This window comes from Varanus komodoensis, unplaced genomic scaffold (genome assembly GCF_004798865.1).
Source record: "Varanus komodoensis strain SLA01 unplaced genomic scaffold, ASM479886v1 scaffold5, whole genome shotgun sequence".
NCBI classification, from domain to species: domain Eukaryota; kingdom Metazoa; phylum Chordata; class Lepidosauria; order Squamata; family Varanidae; genus Varanus; species Varanus komodoensis.
This window is the reverse complement of record NW_025336087.1, coordinates 29,889,672-29,908,962: the sequence shown is the minus strand read 5'-3', so window position 1 is coordinate 29,908,962 and position 19,291 is coordinate 29,889,672. Positions and strand designations below refer to the sequence as shown.

The 19,291-nt window shown below is 38.9% G+C and overlaps 2 protein-coding genes across 7 annotated transcripts in view; one reads left to right on the top strand and one right to left on the bottom strand.

Moving 5' to 3' along the window:
• MCC (MCC regulator of WNT signaling pathway) overlaps window positions 1-12,487 on the top strand; it is a 240,214-nt gene extending 227,727 nt beyond the window's left edge. For both annotated transcript variants that reach the window (XM_044446082.1, XM_044446083.1), the window contains 2 exons: window positions 5,738-5,860; window positions 6,209-12,487. In XM_044446082.1, coding sequence (XP_044302017.1) covers window positions 5,738-5,860; window positions 6,209-6,389 — 304 coding nt within the window. In that variant the 3' untranslated portion in view covers window positions 6,390-12,487. The remainder of the gene's footprint in view (window positions 1-5,737; window positions 5,861-6,208) is intronic.
• Window positions 12,052-19,291, bottom strand: part of DCP2 (decapping mRNA 2) — a 35,961-nt gene continuing 28,721 nt past the window's right edge. For all 5 annotated transcript variants that reach the window (XM_044446087.1, XM_044446085.1, XM_044446088.1 and 2 more), the window contains one exon: window positions 12,052-18,984. In XM_044446087.1, the coding sequence (XP_044302022.1) occupies window positions 18,827-18,984 (158 nt within the window). In that variant the 3' untranslated portion in view covers window positions 12,052-18,826. The remainder of the gene's footprint in view (window positions 18,985-19,291) is intronic.

The following is a 19,291-nucleotide window of genomic DNA, read 5'->3' as shown; positions in this document are numbered from 1 at the left end:
TGCATTTCCCCAACCTCTTCTTAACCAAAGCAGGTTCATTACCTCATTGGAAGGTTTGGAATACATCAGATCTGTCTGTGGGAATGCCCTTATCTTAGTAAAAAGCCTACCAAGAGATGCTGCTTAGGAGAGATTGTGCAAAATTACAAAGTTACTCAAGCAGGTCCAGTATTTGTTAGAATGTGTAATATGTCCTGCTTTAGAGAAGCCACCCTATTTTGTCATAAATACTGGAATTGCTCCTGTTCTTATTTGTGTTCTCTGTGAATCAACTGTAGAGTTCTGCACCTGTGCAGGCAGGACTTTGGCTGAAACTTTCTAAAGCTAAGATGTTTAGGTGGAACGTTTGTCATGCCCCCACACCATAGACCTGCCTAGAGGGTAGTGCCCCCATTTTTTCCTTCAGTTTCTCTTCAACTGCCTCAGTTGCAGCATCATTATGATTTTTCAGTTGCTAAATTGCTGATTTTTTTCTGGCAATTGAGCTAAATATTATCTGTTGTAACCTTTCTTCTTCTTCTGCATTGTTGTATTACTTCTTTAAATACTTTAGTAGTTCCCCTTCTTTCTTTGTGCTATCACTTTCATGGGCCTCTTCAACAGGGCTATGACTCTTTGCGGCACTTTCTGCTGGTAAACTATCACCATCAATGGCCACAATTTTTGCTTTTTCTGTTTGGGCAAACAGCATGTGGTAAAGTCATGTACACATTGCCAAGGAAACCATCGTGGAGTAGCGAGTGCTTTCGTGCTTTCATCTGTGCTCTGCAGATGGCAGATTGAGTAAAACAGTCTGAATCATGCTGAAAACCTCAATGGCTATAGCATCATCATTGGCATCACTACTATCCCTGTTAGCAAAGCTGACCAGTTTTGACTACCAGCATATCAACAAGAATACCCTTTGGGACCTACCTGTAGGAATGTGCCAATCCTGGATCACCCCATCCCCAAAAAGACCAAGTCTAAGCTTCCCCCAGGTACCGATACAATTACCTAGCTGAAAAGGAAGTTAGAATTAATAAACCAGGACACACGTTCACCAACATACATAACATCTCCTGGCTTGCATGAGGATCTGGCCATCTCTCAGCAAGAACCTTTTCAGCCATCACCTCTTCCACTGATGCCCAATCCCCCACAGATCTTCCCAGCATCCCTGAACAAGGCCTCTTATAGAAAGAGAAATCAGCTCTTAACAGCTACTTTGTGAGGAGGCCCGTGTACTGTCTCCCTGGTAGTCACTCATCATATTCCAGAAGGAACACCTAAATCTTACTAATGGAGACATTCTGACCATTTCTGCCTGGATAAAGGTACTGCAGTTTGTCCTGCCTAGAACCTTGGAATGGCTGTGCTCTCACTCTCCATCCCATTCATGAGGCAGAAAATCACCAAGGAGAGAATGCCCACTACTACACAGAGTATCCAGTAATTCACTTTGCATTGTCTCTTCTTTTCTCAGAGCACTGGGGGAGTCTTGGGAAAACCCTTCCTTTGCTCCACCAGTTCTTAAATGGATGGAGAACCTCTTCCACATCCAACACAGTGATTGTATCTTTTGTTGAGTCTGACCACAACAAGGCCTCCTTGAAACGCCATTCATTTCTTACCAAGCAGAAAAGGCATAAACTGAAAGAAATAATGCAAAATATTATTTTGCTACTTCTTTTCACATCATGAGTTACCAGACATGTATGATCTACTACCAGTTTTTACCCAAGAAGATAGCCTCTCTGCTCAAAATCTGCCAGGCAAAAAGAAATAATTGATGTGTCTCTTTAAAAACAAAACTGTGCCTTTAGCTAAATAACAAGTTAGTGTGGCCAAAGGTATAGCAGATTTTGGTGCTTCATCAGTGTCTGGTGCTGATATGCTATATGATAATGCTACAGAGACATGTGGCTGTACTTTGTAAGACTCACCAGAAGTCTTTTGACAAACAAGGCTGTTTAATTCACCAACAGAGGATAGCTTGGATAATATCTATAAGCCAAGAAAGTTGGGTGTGGGTGCACCACAACAGCCCTACTATTAATGCCCTTAACACTGGAACAGGTCCGAAAGCTAGTATCAGTTAACCAGCCACTGATGGTTCCTCTTGGAAGGCAGGATCCCAGCAATCCACCCATTTCCTTTGACTTGATACAGACAACAATCATGCTGAAAGCAGCATGACTGACAGAAACAGTGTCTTTGCCCTGATGGTGCTGACCTGCAAACTGTCAGTACCCATTTAAGCAGGTATCATGAGGCCTGGCACCACATTAATAACAACAAATGGATTTTTGTTACAGTGCAATATAAATACATAACTAAATTGCATTTTCTCCCCCTCACTTAGGTCCCCAAGGGACATGACCCCCAATTCCCCTCTACAAGATGTATTCACTGGGTTGATCTGAATGGGTCCATTGAACAGATTGATTCTCAGTACTGTGACATGGGCTTCATGTTCCATTTTACAGTAGAGAGTAAAAGATGGGGGCCTTCAGCCTATTCTAGATTTAAGTCTGCTGATTAATAACTCATATGCATGATGCACAGAGACTACAAAGAAGGACAAGTTGCTTTCCTGTAATCTAATTCTTTAAGTGGTTATCGTTATCTTGAAGAACTTGAAGGGTTGGAAGGTCACAACTCACCATCCAACCCCACTACAGGTATCCTGGTATTTATAACACTATCCTCTCAGCTGGACCTGTCACAGAACTATCATCAGAGAAACTGGAGGGTGAGGTGGGCATATCTGGGAAGGGGCTATGGCATTACTAGTCCTACTCTAGAGAAGAAATTTGCAAAGTATCTTCAGCATGCTCGAATAATGTCTGCTTAGGAGGCAGGGAGTATAGAAGAGAATAAACAACTGTTTTTTCCAACTTCCAATCCATGTATAGCTAGTGGAATAAACACCCACTTACTTGATTTTATTCTTGTGCACGCTTTTTTCTACATGGAAATAATTTTGTGCAGCAACCATTAAACTGCTGAATGAAAACACCCCATATCTGTGTATCTCAAATATTATACTTTCAAAATAAGGGAATATTTGAAACATTCAACTCTTGGCAATTCACTGGAAGCTTATTTCTAAAGATGTTAGAAAATACATAGAAATGTTATAATAATAATGATGATGATGATGATGATGATGATGATGATGATGATGATGATGATGATGATATCACTAATCTTAGGAGATGTATCACTAAGGGCAAGGCTAATGATATTCAGCTGGCCAAGGGTCCTAAGCATTTCGGGTAGTATCATACTGACATGGTATGCAGAACTCTGGGCTGCCTGTTATGCCACGGAGGTGGTGATCAACCTGCTACACAGAAGAAATCTGAGGCTATTTTCCAAGATTTGTTTTTCAAGCCAGGGATCAGTTGGTTTGTAGAAGGCTTACCTTCTTACCATTTCTTCTTATCGTTTGAGCAGCAGCTTGAGTCTCTTTGTAAGGGGGAGGAACTGAGATACCAGTGGGTGTGAACTGTGGTGCCAGTTAATGAATCTTGCATGTTCTTTTGGATATCACCCCAGCAAGTAGTTTTTTCTAACCTGGAAGCTTTGTTTTTCATGTTGGAAATGTTAATGAGGGTCGACACCCACTGGCCGCACCCACATAGAATGTGTAAAGTTAGTATCTAAGTGAAGTGTTTGACTAAGTTAGGGTCCAATCTTACGCATGTTTAGACAGAAAAAAACTTTTATGTTCCAACAATTCCACAGCCAATATGGCCAGTGGGGGATTGCTAAGAGCTGTAGTACTTTTTTTTTGCCTAAACAACCATAGGATTGTGCCCAGAAGATATAAGTTATAGCACTTGGCTCTAAGGGGAAGAAAACAGATTTTTGTGAGCATAGAAATACCCTGAATATGCTTTCTAAATCATCAGTTCACTACTCCATGGCAAGTGTTCTGACTTAGCTATTGTATAGGCTGCCATTTGTGATGATTCTGGTTTTTGGAATAATAAATAACATGAGCTACAGTAAACAAAGGTGACTTCCAATATTGATGATTATATAATAGTTCTGTAAATATCAGTATCAGTTTGTATTTTTTTGAAGTTGATGTTTGCATCTGCTGCTTTGTGTTCTGCTGATCTATAGTGTCAGGAGCAAAGGTTGTGTTTTAGGGGAAGACTCACTCCTTCAGGATAGATCAAAGTCTTTGCATGCAAAAACTTAATTCCTTAAGCCTAATTCCTTAATCTACTGCCTGAGATCCCAGAGTCATTGATCTGTGATATAGACATGTTGCTTTAAGAGATTGGAGGTCTAACTCAGAAGCAGCTCCAGAAGTTCATCTCGGAGTATTCATTGTCACATTGAATGTGACAATGCTATGTGGAGAGATTATCCCGTTCCCCCCCCCCCTTCAGTATTTTGTAAAGTGTGTATTTGCTGATATTAACACAATTCTCAGTTATTCAAGGCTTACAATATTCATGGGGTGGGTTTGTAATAAAAGGGACCAGTCACCAAATCTGTGTTTGCAGAAGCTGTTGTGAAAACAACTCTCAAACCAATGAGGATCCTGCTCTTGCCTCATGTGCAACTTCTGGAGCCTAACCTATAAAAATGGCCTCTTAAAATGAATGGAATGCAGTAACAAGGTTTACTAAGGAACCCGAGTGCATTCAGTCCCCTCTGTATTTATGAGAGGCCTATTCCTTAAGAAGGACTGTCTGGGTACACAGGAAGGACCCCTAACAGTGGTATTCTGCATTATTTTGGTACCGTTTGCAGCATTGAAAGAGAAATGTGTATATGCAGAGAGAGAGAGAGAGAGCTGATTTATACTCTGCCCTTTTGAAAGCCCTGTTTGCCACCTTCTGTCATTGTAGAACAGTGCCACCCGCAGGCCAATGCAGCATGGTACGCTAATAAAGATATAAAACCTGACCCATTTTTCACTGGTCCAATTGTTCTGACAGATACTCTGTCTCTCAGCTCCTTGAAAGTAGTACTGGTGTCCTAGGGACTTTCTGCAGCATGTTTACCTGCCTTGCAGCTATTCATTGGGACCGATCACAGTTTTCAAAGGAAAAGTTCATTCTGTCCCAGGCTTAGAAACTGTACCTGTCATCGTGACAATTGAGTCTGAGTTCACTGTGTCTCACAGATCCCAGTTCTTATTGTTTCTGACTTTTACAAATAAAACTATGGAACATAGCATAACCTCAGCCTAGGATTATTAAAAACTTAAGGCAGACATAAAGCTTCCCAGTGCAGATGCATATGGCAAACTAGGCATCTATTTGGCACATAATATTCTTTTTCCTGTTCTGAAATAAGGTGAAGAAATAGCTTTCTGCATGATAGAACTTTACTAGAGTTCAGAAACTGGCAGCATTGTACCTTTCTCATCCACTGAAGCTGCCCTGATGTGGCTTGCTAGCTCCACAGATCTGCTTTGGCCCCAGTGCTCTCACTACCCCAGGAGCATGAAAGTTACTGCAGCATTGCTGCTTCTCATGCTACTAATTTAATCCCCTGCAACTTAGAGCCAGATCACACAGAGAAGATCTGCTAAGTGTCTCCTTTACTCAGCACCAGTCCTCTTGCTGTGGGGTTAATGCAAGTGTGGTAAACAACAGCATTGCCATGTTACAGGAATAACACAACTCCTGTGGTTTTCCATTATTTTAATGTATTCCGTTACTAATTTAGACAAATTGTCCTACATGCAACCTGACAGGTGGTGAACATTATGCTTTATACTTTTCAGAGAAAAGAAACTGAAAGCAAGAGTGCAGGAGTTGGTGAGTGCCTTAGAAAGACTAACAAAGAGCAGTGAAATCCGGCACCAGCAGTCTGCTGAGTTCGTTAATGACTTGAAAAGAGCAAACAGGTAAAGAAGCATGCACCAAGTTGGGCCAGTTTATGTTCGTCTTTTGTCATGCTTTTTTATGAACCACTTTGAGTATGAAGTATGCAGGAAAGAGGTTCTGTTAGCACACAGAACCACACTGTCGAATCAGACAACAGTGTTGGGCTTATCCTCAGAGAAGCACTCAAGAATGTAAATATCTATCTCCTTGCACAGAAGAGCTGCATGGCCAGCTAGGACTGGAAGGGCAGGGGTAGATGGCTTCCAGAAGTTAATGGAGAAATCTATACATGAAATAGGGCCAATGCAATTTAAGGTTTTTATATAAATACCTTTGAAGGACCTTTTATACTATTTGTTTCCAAACAGTAACCTTGTGGCTGCCTATGAGAAAGCAAAAAAGAAGCATCAAAACAAGCTGAAGAAACTGGAATCCCAAATGATGGCTATGGTTGAAAGGCATGAGACTCAAGTGAGAATGCTCAAACAAAGAATTGCTTTGCTGGAAGAGGAGAACTCGCGACCTCATACCAATGAAACTTCACTTTAAGCAAAGAATTTTTTAAAAAATCCTGTGCCATTGCAAAATATGACTCCTTGCAAGACTTTTTTAGGTGTTGAATACAGGACCCAAAACAATGGTCAAAGTTGGAGGTCAGTGCTTCAGAGAGAGTTTGTGGCTTTGACAGTATGCAGCTATGGGAAGGTGCAACACACAAAAAAGACATGGATGGATGGATGTGCATACTCAGACAGTGCCTGATGGTAAATGTATATGTTATCATGGTAATTATTTTGTTCACCGTTGCAGATGTTTCCTTTTTCTTTCAAATTTATATGGGTAGGAACACCCTTCCATTCTCGTTCATCAAACACTCTCTTTTGAGTCCATTGTATTCTTGAGGGAAGGCTTAAACAGGTAGCTTTCTTCCAGATGGTAGCATATCTTCCCATCATCTCCTTTCTGCCACTCATCCTGTTTCTCTGCAATGAAAATGCACAACCAGGTCCACTGTGGCTAGGCAGCCATTTATTTGTAGCCAGCTTCTAGCTACCAGGCAAGCCAAGCATTAGCACACTCCTGCACCCAGTATGGTGGGTCACATCTTTCACTCTTGCCTCTCCAGGTGGCGGAAGCCTGCAGACAGCTAGCACAGCATGCATGCAGTTAGCAATGCCCAGAAGAGTTTGGAGGTTTTGGGATGTTTTTGATTCTGCAGATTCAGCACCTGGCACCCGCAATCTGTTTGGCTAATATTTCACTTCCTCTGCTGATTTTAGTCCTTACTACCTTTGTAGGATCAACACAGGTAGACACAGAATTGTATCTCAAAACTGGGTAAAGTATCACCAATCCACACTTGTATCAATGCCTCTTTTACAGTGCACTTCTGTCTCGTTTGATAACACCGTTGCTGAGAAATCAACCATGTGGAAGTGACTCAAAGTTATGCTGTTGTATCTGGTTTGGTTGAGAGGCGTTGTGAAAGGTGCAGCTGGACATGATTTTCATAGGTCTGACTATATCCTTCTTGTACAGTAATTGAATACTCGATCTGTTGCCCCCTTTTGTCTGCAAATGGGCTAGCTGGTAAGAAATGTGCCTGATCAATGAATGTAGATATACTTCCTACAAAGCTGTTGTGTGAACACTTAAGAGGCTGTTGCAGTGGTAGTTGGTTCTTTTCTGAAACTACCAACTCAGTGGAAATGGAGGCCACTGTACAAAATTAGTTGCCTGAGTTTTTAATTTAAGTGGAGTGTAGAGTATCTTTAATAAAGATAGCCAGTGCTTTATTTTATCTTCTGAGCATAAATGGAGCAATAACTCATGGCATCTGAGTGCAACCAGACAGAAGAATTGGATTAATCTTTAGGAATCAAAGGAGAGAATGGTCTGACATGGCACTTGCAGCCCTGTTGTGCCTTGCTCTTAGATCTTTTTTCCCCCTTACATACACTGTGATGCTCAGAATGCTTGCAATAACTCCCACAAGAGTCTTAACAGAATCTCCTTTAAGGTCTTCTAGTATTCTTCCATATTATCTTCACTGTAGCTAACCTGAGGTGTGGGTCAATGCAATTGAGATTTTGGACTTGTTTCTTTTTCTATGACACTGCTGCAGCTAGCTGTGATTTTTCAAACTGGGTGGCAGGGAAATGTCAGGTACCTCAAGTGGGTGTGCAGCTATGGTTTTGACCTATCAGTACCTTTAAACTGATTCAAGTTATCCAAAAAGGAATTCTGATTTAAGTTTAGCTTTTAAAGAAATATGTGTGCATTTTGAAACAAATGTGAACATTAAATTGTGCATGTTTAGTTCTCATTTGAAAATGATTTGTCATCTTTTTTCTTGCTTATTTTCCAACATTGTATAGCTATTCTTGTGGCAAAATTGGCCATTTACACTTCAATTAGTTACCTTTTACCCACCATTTAAGCAACTTGCCACATATTCCTTAAGAAAATTTTTACTAAGTGGAGAATATACAGAGAAAAATATTAATGTTTCTTTAAGTGTAAGAATGCCTTGCTAGAATAAGAGGCGAGCTGTAATGATGGCAATTCACATATTTTGCTCCTTTTATCATCACTAGACAGGTGCTGGTGTACAAGAAAATGGTCTTTTACTCATTCCCATTTGAAAGTTCATCATTCCATTACATGTTCTGGATTGTTTTTGTTGTATTTGTTGTATTTTATCATTTTACTTAGATGAGTTTGGTTCAGTGGCCTCAGTCATTCTGTTCTTTAAATAATGGCAGTTAACCTTTTGTGGGCAATTTCAGAGGTCCAGGGGCCCAGGCACACACTGCTGCTGAATTGCAAAACAAAATTGAGCAGTGACAAAAAAGCCACATTCTCACCTTTTTACTATTTCCACTGCACTATTATTTGTCAGTAATTCTGTGGCAGTGACTTTGGGAGTCGAAGGGACCACAAGGTCCATGAGTTATTCACCCTGATGTAAATAAAACATAATTTATTTACTGTGACAACAGTACAAGGAAACAGTACTTTACTGAATACATTTGTGACGTCTTTGTTCTCTTTTGGAGTCTCACCAATTACGTCCATCTCTGAAATTATACTGGCGACTGTATTATATACCCCAGAGGGCTTATTTATAGTTCTTATAAGATTTTTTTGCTGATATCCTGTCTGGCTGCTTCTCCACAGAACCCTAATTTATCTTTTAAAAACCAAACACAATCTTGGGGCTAGAGCTGATGCTGTAACAAGAGAACTGGAGCCTGAAAATCAAGTAAGGTTCCACTGCCAGCCTGTTAAGCAGAGTGAAAGGGTGCTTCAGAGCAATGGAAATGTCACTAGTGTGGATTATTTAAAAGCCAGCAATAGCAAACTCAAATACAGGAAACTTTTCAGAAGATTAAGCTTCGCAATAGTTTTGAGTTTGCCATACCTTCTGATGTTGTAGGCAAGGATTTGCCATCAAAATAGGCTATAATTGAGCATGCAGTCCTTTAATTTGGGCATCATGTCTTGAGATACCATAGTAAAGGTATGCTGTATAGCTTGAGAACAGAAGCAGGTAAGTGGCTTTAAACCATGGCTGCCTGTCTGGACAACCATTTTGGGTTCAACATCTGGCATGATACTTGCATTGTGCCAAATTGAGATTATTATTGCCAAAACAGCTAGCTTTATGTTGTAGGCTCACTTCACATTCATTCATTAAAAATTATCCGATTCTCATTCAGACAGAAAAGATGAGGTAGCAAATGTGTCTGCATAGAATCTGCTTTCCATTCCCTCCCTATCTTCTGTGTGTAGCAGTAATAGATGTGCTTCTATTCTAGTCTTGGTTCTACACCTTCATGGACCTATTACCTAGTTCTTTACTCATGCTTGAAGGTTGATCAGTGGCACCTCCAAGACAAATGCCATGGTCTCGGTTGCTCTTCCACTGGCAAAAGCTGTACATTTACATGGAAGCTTCCACAGATATAAAAAGGTCTCGTTCACTTGGATTTACATGTGAAATATTCTAAGCCATCCTCCAGTTGGGTTTAGGCCAGAATCTTAGATTTTTTAAAAATGTAAGCCTTGTCCCTGGATTATGTCCTGTAAGATCCAGATTTTTTTTTTCTTATGGCATTTTCTGCACACACAGTGATTTCTATAGAGAACCTCTTTTTAAGCTTCCCATCTCCAGTTTTCCTTTCTTTATTTCTCCAAGGTCTTACAGAACTCCCCTCAATTCAAGCATCAGATCCATACTAATTAAAAAATGCATTCTGTGTTCAGGAGTGGCTGCCTGACCACCAATGCCTCCTGGAAGGTTATTGGTAGTTCTTCCACCTGCTGCTTCATCAGGTATCGAAAGAATGTATATGCTCCTCTGCAGTTCTCCAGCAGATGCTAGGGAACATGATGTCTTCATTGTACAGCCAGGCAGGTAGTGCTTTTGGACATTTTTCTCTTCTTTTGGCTGTTTATAGTATCAGCATACCTATTCCCAGTGAATGTTTTTACAGCCGTCCCATAACACATATTATAGAATATTGAGGGTTCCCTGCTTTCCTGTTCCATTCAGGTTTTTTCCCTGTGCTGTTGAGGCAATCCTCCCCCTTTCTTACCTATGCTTTTTCCTCCAGTAGTACATGTCACCATTTACTGGAAGAATTAACTGTTGTTGTCTGTTCAGTGGGACAACCGTAAAACCAACTTTCATTTTGTCAATTTTAGCTCTTAAGCAACACTGTTATCCTGAAGCATTTACTGTCCACAAATCATGTTGATTTACTGGACTAAGTACTGGTTTTAAATACTAAGTAACTGAAACTTTACCTTGTTCATCAGGTAAGATACCTGCCTAGTAACATGTAGGATTTCCTTCTAGACATTTCAATATGTGGCTGTTTATATGTACACATACATGCGTGTGTATACAAACACAAATCCTTAAGCAAAATTATTTTTCTGCACCTATGTGATAAGGATTTCAGTATAACATCCAAGCAGAATACACCTGGCCCAGAAGTTATTTGCATGCAGTTGGCGCTTCATGGAACTATGAATATACTTAAGGTACCAGTGATGACATGAACCTGCCCTGGTACAGATTAATAGTCTGCCCCTCCATCCAGCCACACTGTGTACAAAAAAATAAGCATTTGTGTTGCTGTATACACATCTGCCATGTAGAGTTTGCCCATGTGACCTTAGTGAGACTGCTACACAACGCTCTGCCTATAGGTTCATTTTGCCAGTGCAGCAGCATTTTCTGTAAACATAACATGAAGAGGAAGAGCAATTGAATTGTCCTGATCTAGAATACTGCACAACAAACATGGGCTTCCATGCATGTATTTCTGTTGCTTTATGTGCATGCAAATAAGTGCTATGCAAGCAGTGTCCATTTGCAGGAATGGAATGTAACCAAGTCACCACCATTTTCACTGCCAGTGCAAATCACTTGTGTTTGGGGCAAGGTGGAAGGAGAATACCCTGATTTAGGTCCTTTCCCCCCCGCAGCCTGTATTTAAGTGATTTGCAACAGGATGTAGTGAAGGGTTATTTGTAATTCCTAGTGAAATTCAGAAAGAATACTAATTCAAAACAGTTGCATGGAACAGTAATTTAGAAGACCTCAACTAACCAAATACATTAACCAGTTAATCTGTTACAGACATGAGAGGAGGGTGGCCACTTAACCCTAAAAATTTATATATGCCTACTGTGAATCACAAATTTGTGAAGTCAAGGATGCTTATATTCTAAAAGTTACTCAAGCTTATGGAGAAACATTAGCTTCAATAGAGAGGAGGACTTGGACATTTAAGTCAAGTAAATACCAAAAATAATTCAGTTATGCAGCTTTAAAAAAAATTCAAACATCCTGCAAACGAGCTATTTCTGTACATGGAAGGGCTCCAGTGGAAGATCCTACATTGCAGAATGGGGAGGCAGTTTTCTCCAATCCCTTTCTCTCCTTGCAGACCTCCCACACAGCTCCAGAAAGTGCAAGAGACTATAGAAGAAATAAGCAAAAGTTGCCTTGCCTTTTTCCACCAGCAGGCACACTCCCTTCACAGAACTTCATTTAAGGGATGCTCCCAAGGGCAGGACAAAATCTGGATCCAATGCCATCTGTGCCCAACAGGCCAGGCTATGACCTGCCAACACATGTGTGCTACAGCAGCTTGAGTTAATATCATTTGTCACAAATTCAAAACAGTCCATTCCATTGTATTAAGCAGATAAGTTTCTTTTAATGTCAGATCTAGTCAATTCAGCCATTTTAGTCTAAATGTGACACCTTTAAGTTGTATTATTAGAACAGGTTTCTAGAATTTGATGAGTTTGTCAAATATTGCATGGAATATGTTTTAAAACTTACTTAAGATATAAACCTTTTACACCAGCTTGAATGTATTATTTAGAAAGCACATATTAATTTTGCATTAAATGTCTGTATTGTTCTACTGCTTAAACTAGCATTTTTCTTTGAAAACTACAATTTTCACAAATTATTCCAATTGCGGTAGATCCTTAGCAGCTGTAAAATAGCAATTTTGTGTTTTATTTGATATAGAATTGTACAAACTGCATTTATTTATACAGAGGCATTTATAATACTTTTACAAATGTTCTTATATTCTGAATAAATTTCTAATGCGAAATGTTTTATGAGTCAGCTTTGTAATTCCTCCTCTCTATAAAAGGTTACAGGACAATCTTAACTTCAAGGGCAGGAAATAGATGTCCAAACTGATGCTTTTATGTGCACAACACTGTATGAACATTCTGAGGCACAAGCCTTTATGGGATTTTTGATTTGCTTACATGAAATAAACTTTAAAATAAATTGTTTTAATGTCAAATGATAGACAAATTGTACATATAAATCAAGTACTGTCACAAAAGAAATGTATGAACTAATCAAAATCCTTGTGTCCCTAATTCTCACATTCAGTGGGTTCTAAATGCAAGTCTACCACCTTTAACTAATGCAGTGTACAATGTTGAAAAATGCTGCTTCCTAGCCTTGTTCAGGCTAGGATTTCAAATTCATATGGAGGTGGGTACTACTCACATATATCAGTCCCAGCCTCCGTTAGGAAGGCAAGTCTGATGAGCACTTCCACAACTATGTTGGCTGAAGGTGCACAGAAGTCTCTCCATGACTACTTAACACAACATTCCTAACCGTAGGGAGATTTCTAAGCATCTTTTAAGCCACTTTCACAATTTATTTTTCAACATGGGAAGAAAAGGGGTGGGGAAATACAGTCACCCCATTCTTTCTTATATATGTTGGAATTCCACTTGTATTGACAATTCAAACGCACACCACTGGCACTGAAGGCAATGCCAAAATTCTATGCAATAGTAAGTCAATCATGGCCCAGCAGATTTTGCAGTTCAGAAAAAAACGATCAGATTTCAAGTTATACAGTTACCCACAAGTCAACCACTTAAGATACGTAGCAGTAAAAATGTCTTTATAAAATATAAATACAGCATTAATCAGTGAAAACAAACTTCTGACTGTTCATACAAAAATGAGCCCACCAAATGACCTGGCATCTAACAGTATATTTCAGAAACCAATCTCAAACTCTTTTAACATTCAAAATGAGTAAGCTGTGCCTACTTTTCTATCCTATAACAAAGCAAGAAATACACATTTGAAAACTAAACAAGTTTTCCCACCCCTCATTAAGCCCAAACACTCTCATGGTTACAAAATGGGTAGGGAAAATTTCAGTTTATAATTTGAAAAGTGGCAATTGTGTTGCACCTCTGATAAAACATACCCAGACTAGTACTGGTTTTAAAGTTTGGCTACTTAAAACATGTACATTAGAATATCATGAAATATTACTAATTGTCATATTAAATCTCATTACCTGCTATGACCACACCTTGGGTTATAACTTTAGATCAACCCCCTTAAAAACCAAACCTTTGTTTATAGCCATGTCATTTCTTACAAATGCAGCAGTTAGCAAACCCCAGTTTAGAAAGCACATTTTGAATTTAAAGATAGGCATGTACAATATTTGTTGATAAGTTTATTCTTTTGAGGGAAATGTAATTCCAGTGGAGACCAAGCCTGTTACTATGAAAAGTAGCACATATTTTGATCCATTCTATAAAGTATATGCAGTTGTAGAAATTTCTAATGCCACATTCTTATTCCTTTCTTCATGGAAGCCACGCTATTTAAATTTAATTTTTTACAAGTTTTGACCATTCAATGGATTTCTTAATATGAAAAACTCTTGAATTTTTAGACTAATATACAAATGTAAAGGCTTTAATGCACAATTCCTAAACCTTTGGTAAGGTTTTTTCCAGCTTTATCTTACTTGAAAAAAGTTTAATCGCATCTTTTATTTAAAAAGAAACACAAACCCCTCCTCTTCACTTAAAACAGGAATCTGCACATGGGTTCTTTTGCTAAAACTACAATTCTTAACTTTACTCCAGAGTTATGTTTTGCTGTTTAAACCATATTAGCCAAATTCCAAAGAGTAACTTTCAGCACTTCCAATGATTCTAAGTGCCTAACAAAATCTTGTTCCTTGAATAAGCAGGCATCCCATATTTGCATAACATCCCATTTTCAAGCCCCAAAATACCCTTTTCAAAAGCAATTGTTTGCCATGTAGCATCTGATGCTGCTACGTAAAGGGGAAAAAGGTCAAAGCTTCCTTATGTGGAATACATAACTAGTTGAATGGTTCTCTGTAGAACAAAAGTTGAAATTGTGTTGATTTTAAGAATTAGCAGGGCAGTTCAAAGTTCATCAGGAAACTGGCCTTTTCATGATCCTTAAGACAATAATAAGGAATAATAAGAATAGTCTACTTGGAAAAATGGTAAAATGCTACTAAAATATGCATTCAGGACATATTTTCTTTCAGTGCTTACAACAGAAAGAAGCATTTTAAGCCTATTATTCCCTTTTTGAAAAGTGTACAGCATATATATATATATATATATATATATATATATATGGGGAGAGGAGCGACAGAGAGAGAGAGAGAGAGAGAGAGAGAGAGCGCGCGCGCGCGCGCGCATGCACGCGCGAGCACATGGCTAATTTCAGTAATAGGTGGCCTTCCTGTAAGGATGCCTTCACAGCACATAGTAAATTAGTGTCACATGGGCTCTACCATAGGGGATTATGAACAGAACATTTGAATTAGACACTTAAATTGCTACAAAAATGCCTGTATCTTGAGCTGCACAGGAACAAACAAAATCTGCATGCCCAGCTAGGAAAAACTCACAAGCTGTTGGGAGTTGGAACTGAGAATAGTCTCTGCCATGGCACTGCTCCCAGGCAGAAAAAAAATTGGAAATATTCTGTTTTGATTGAGCAGAAATGGAAGGGAGAGTGGCACTTGCAGTACCCTATCTCCATTACATAAACTTCATGTTGGAAGCTGTAAGAACTTATTCATAAACCTATTTTGGAACTTCTGAACTGGTGGTGATAATCTAGCCCTGTCTATGGTAGTGGCTGTGCACAAATGTTTGATACAGGCAGCAGGCCACCATACATATATATGTGACAGCCATGTTAATAAGGCTCACATTCAAACTGAAAAGAAGTGGTGCAAAAACTGTATACACATATTATTGCAAATTCTGCAGCACAAACCAAACATCATAAGCAAATGCTGTAGCCTAAAGGCAGCCTGTAACCTCTGGAAAAGTTAAAGAGCAGCTAAACTAGAATAATGCTTCTGTGTCCTCGAACTGGTGTTCTTAAAAGCACAGGTACTAAATACAAAAGCTTTCAACAGCATGCATACTTAGTAAAGATTAGAGACATGAAGAGCCACAATAGAACCCCTGTCAGGATAGGCATATATAAAAGAAGGTAAAAGCTTCACTAATTCAGTCTCAGTCTCAGTCTCAGTCTCTCTCTCATACACACAAACACACACACTCTTTATTAAAAAACAAAACAAAACATTGTCCCAGAAGGTCTACATGCAGTCGTAAGAATCCTGCTTAAGCCTTTTATTAAATGTTCTTTGAATTTTGTAGTAGAAATAATTTGACCTCAAAAGGATCAGGTAAGCTACATTCACAATTCAATTAGGTGCAACAATTGATTACCCCGCCTCACCCTAGCACAGGAGATCAGCACCTAATATTCAAGCAGTAATTTATTTCTATGAAGATTATCTTAAGTCCATTCACAGATCACTTACTTCTATTATTTAAAATGCCCACATGAGGGAACAAATATCCATTAGTGACCAACTTGCCTTTTCTTCATTGTATTATAGAAATCTATGTAAACCACATGCCTGCACTTTGGAATACATTACTACAGAATGATTCATATAAACACTTTGCAAGCAAACAACCAAAAAACCCTAGTATAAAACAAGAAGTAAACAACCTGAAAAGTTCACAGTGCAGGGCACCCACAAACTCATAAAGCAGTTCATTTTCAATCTAAGACATGATAGCGATAAAATCAAGCAAGACAATTTTATGAAAAATGGTACCTTGTAAAAGTGATCATTATTGCATATTTACCATGTTTATTTGAAGGCTAGATTAATAAACCCAGGTGGTTTTTTTATAGCCTCTAGGAATTTTTCAATGAAAAAGCCGGACACTGTCTCTGCTGAAGTTACTCTTTGAACATTTGTACATACACAAATTAAGAATTTGCAGACACTCTCACGCATTTTTTTCCTTTTCAGAATTCATCTCACATTACTAGTACAGCAATTTAAGCATTCATGTCAGGTAGGAATCCATTTCATATTTAAGATTTTCATAACTATGAATCTTAAATCATAGTTTAAGTGTTCTTATTCAGCAATGCCATATCAAAATGGAAGCAGCATAAAATAGTAACATTCCTGGGAAATCAAGCTACATAGTAGAAGAAAATTGGCACAAATAGTCTGAAAATCCAATTTGCAATGAATGAGAAATTAGAAAGTTAGGCACTTTTATTGCTTAAAAAAAGTAAAAAAAAAAAAAAACCCAACACAAAATACTGACCAAAGTTTTATCCCCGAAATGCAAGGCAAACAGGGGGAAAGTGGCATCTCTACCAATCACCAGCCCTTCATCTATTTTAATCTTAACAGAACCACAGATCCAATTAACATACTATTTTGAATCAATTCTAAGTGTGGTGGACGGATATATAAGCATTTATTGCTCAACAATTTTAAAAATGCCCTGTAAATGCAACTGAATTTATTTAGAGCTAACTTGGGCTTCTTTCCCAACCATGAAAAGGAGAGACACAGTAAGTATATATAAACTGCACTGTGCAGTCCTTTGGTTTGACAAAGCAATACATTATAAAGATTTTGCAAGACAACAGACTGTTCTTTATCAGCAGTATGTAAAAATATAAAAGGTATACTCTGTTTTCCAGCTTAATCTTCAAAGTCACCTAAGATTTTAAAAATCTCAAATCTCCAATGCACGCTGTCAATACAAACAGCTAAGGTAAAGTCAGGGCACTGAGCAAAATGATGAAATTCAGCAGCAGCTTTATAGACACAAAGACTGACATGCAGATACAGGTTCAGTACAGCCATGAGATAGTACGTTAGAAACAAATCCTTGCCACTATTTTCTCATGTTAAATTGCTATAGCTTCATACATTTTTGCAGCTACTATTTTGACACTGAAGTCATTGTTCCATCAGATACATAGCCCAAAGAGAAAGGTAGGCGACTGTAAGAAATTGTGCAGTTGCAAATTCTAGTTGTGTGATCCTAACACACTAGTGTTGCTTGAGGATGTTACAATATAGAGGCGGCACCCCTCCACTGGCAGAAGAGCTCTGCTGCCATCGAGCTTCTGCTGCAGCCCTGGTGATGCTCCTGTCAGCCGCAACTGACATCAGGTCCAGGGCCAGGTGGGCAGGGGTTGTGGTTTTCCAAAGCCAATTTAGCTCCCTAATCCAGCAATGCCAGGCTGGAAAAGAAGGGAATTCCTCCCATTGCTTTCAGTGGAGGAGGATTTAAAGTAAAAAGTTCTACTAGGACAAAAAGGCCTAGCTAAACTGCACGTGCACACCAAGCTGGCAGGGGCTTGGAATGTAGTGGCCACTCCAACTCTTCCCAGCACCACTTAGGATTGCTCTGTAAAATGTTATAAACTGTGTGTCAACATTTTTGCATTCCCCCTTTGAAATACCTTAAAGGGCTTGTTTACTTTTTATACACTGAAGTTATCTCCCCCAAATACACATTTTTCCATGCTGCACATTCAGCGTAGTTGCAGTTCTTCCAACTGAAAAATGTTAGATTAGGCATTTCAAATGGAGATAAACAGCAAAATTAGCACAAGGAAACCAAATTGACAAAGTCTGAATATCACTGCCATAGTTCACCAGAGGTAGGGAAAAAAATTATTAAGCAGAGTTCAGTATGCCAGATGTCAATAGTTTTCAAACATGCCTGTTTTAAAAAAGGGGTCAAATGCAGTGCACAATAGAAGACAAAAGAAGGGAATAGAGTTCAAAAGCCAGAAAACCATGATTCTGAATTCTCAAAACAGAAGCTTGCCTTTTAGCACAATAGCACAATCAGGAATACAGAACACCGGTGTCCTCAGAATCTTCATGTGAGTTGCCACTCTATTGTGAACTATCAGAAACAACAGAACTATTCAGCACAAATCTAAATGCATAAGAAGTTAGTTTTTCACTAAAGCTAAAATACTTCTGAAATTTAATCTTACAGTAAAACAAACAATGAAAAATGCCCTGTAATGCATAGGTAGGAACTAGCAAATGAAATACTGGAAAGCATTTTTGCAGATAAAAACTATACTGCATTTAAAGTGCAATACTGTATGATGCCACTCCTATATTGCAATGAGAACAAAGCCTTCCAGCCCATCACTAGGTCCCTGCATTGCTTTAAAACCTGAGAAATGATAAAGGCTGGATTTAAGAAACCCGCTCAACTGCTCTAGGCCAAGTCTCAGGTAGACCTGTGCAAATGAACATGCATCAGAGATCAAAAGTTTTCATTATAGCATCATGGTCAAACTTGAAGCTCAGAAAAGCTTGTGAAGAGAAAGTGAATTTGCAATGGCCGTTGTATGACATTGATTGTCCATGTTCTAGGAGATGCTCTTCGTTGACACAACACATATCACATGCTGCTTCTATATTAAAAAGATAAGCAAACATTTAGCAGTGGCAGTAAACAATAATCTATATTCAGATTAAAACCATAATATATGAAAACTCCAAATAAATACTTCATCAGTTAAAATCTGATGGTCAAAAGGTTTGGCATGTTTCCATGTTAAGTAGCAGTACCTATTCGTTACATATAATTTTTCTTCTATGGAGCAAATTTTCTGAAAAATCTGGCAGGCTCTTACCCGGTTGACAACTCTCAACTAGAAAAGGCTGCTCAAGCAGCTACTGCATCAGACAACCTTGCCAGCCAGGCAGAACTGGTACCAC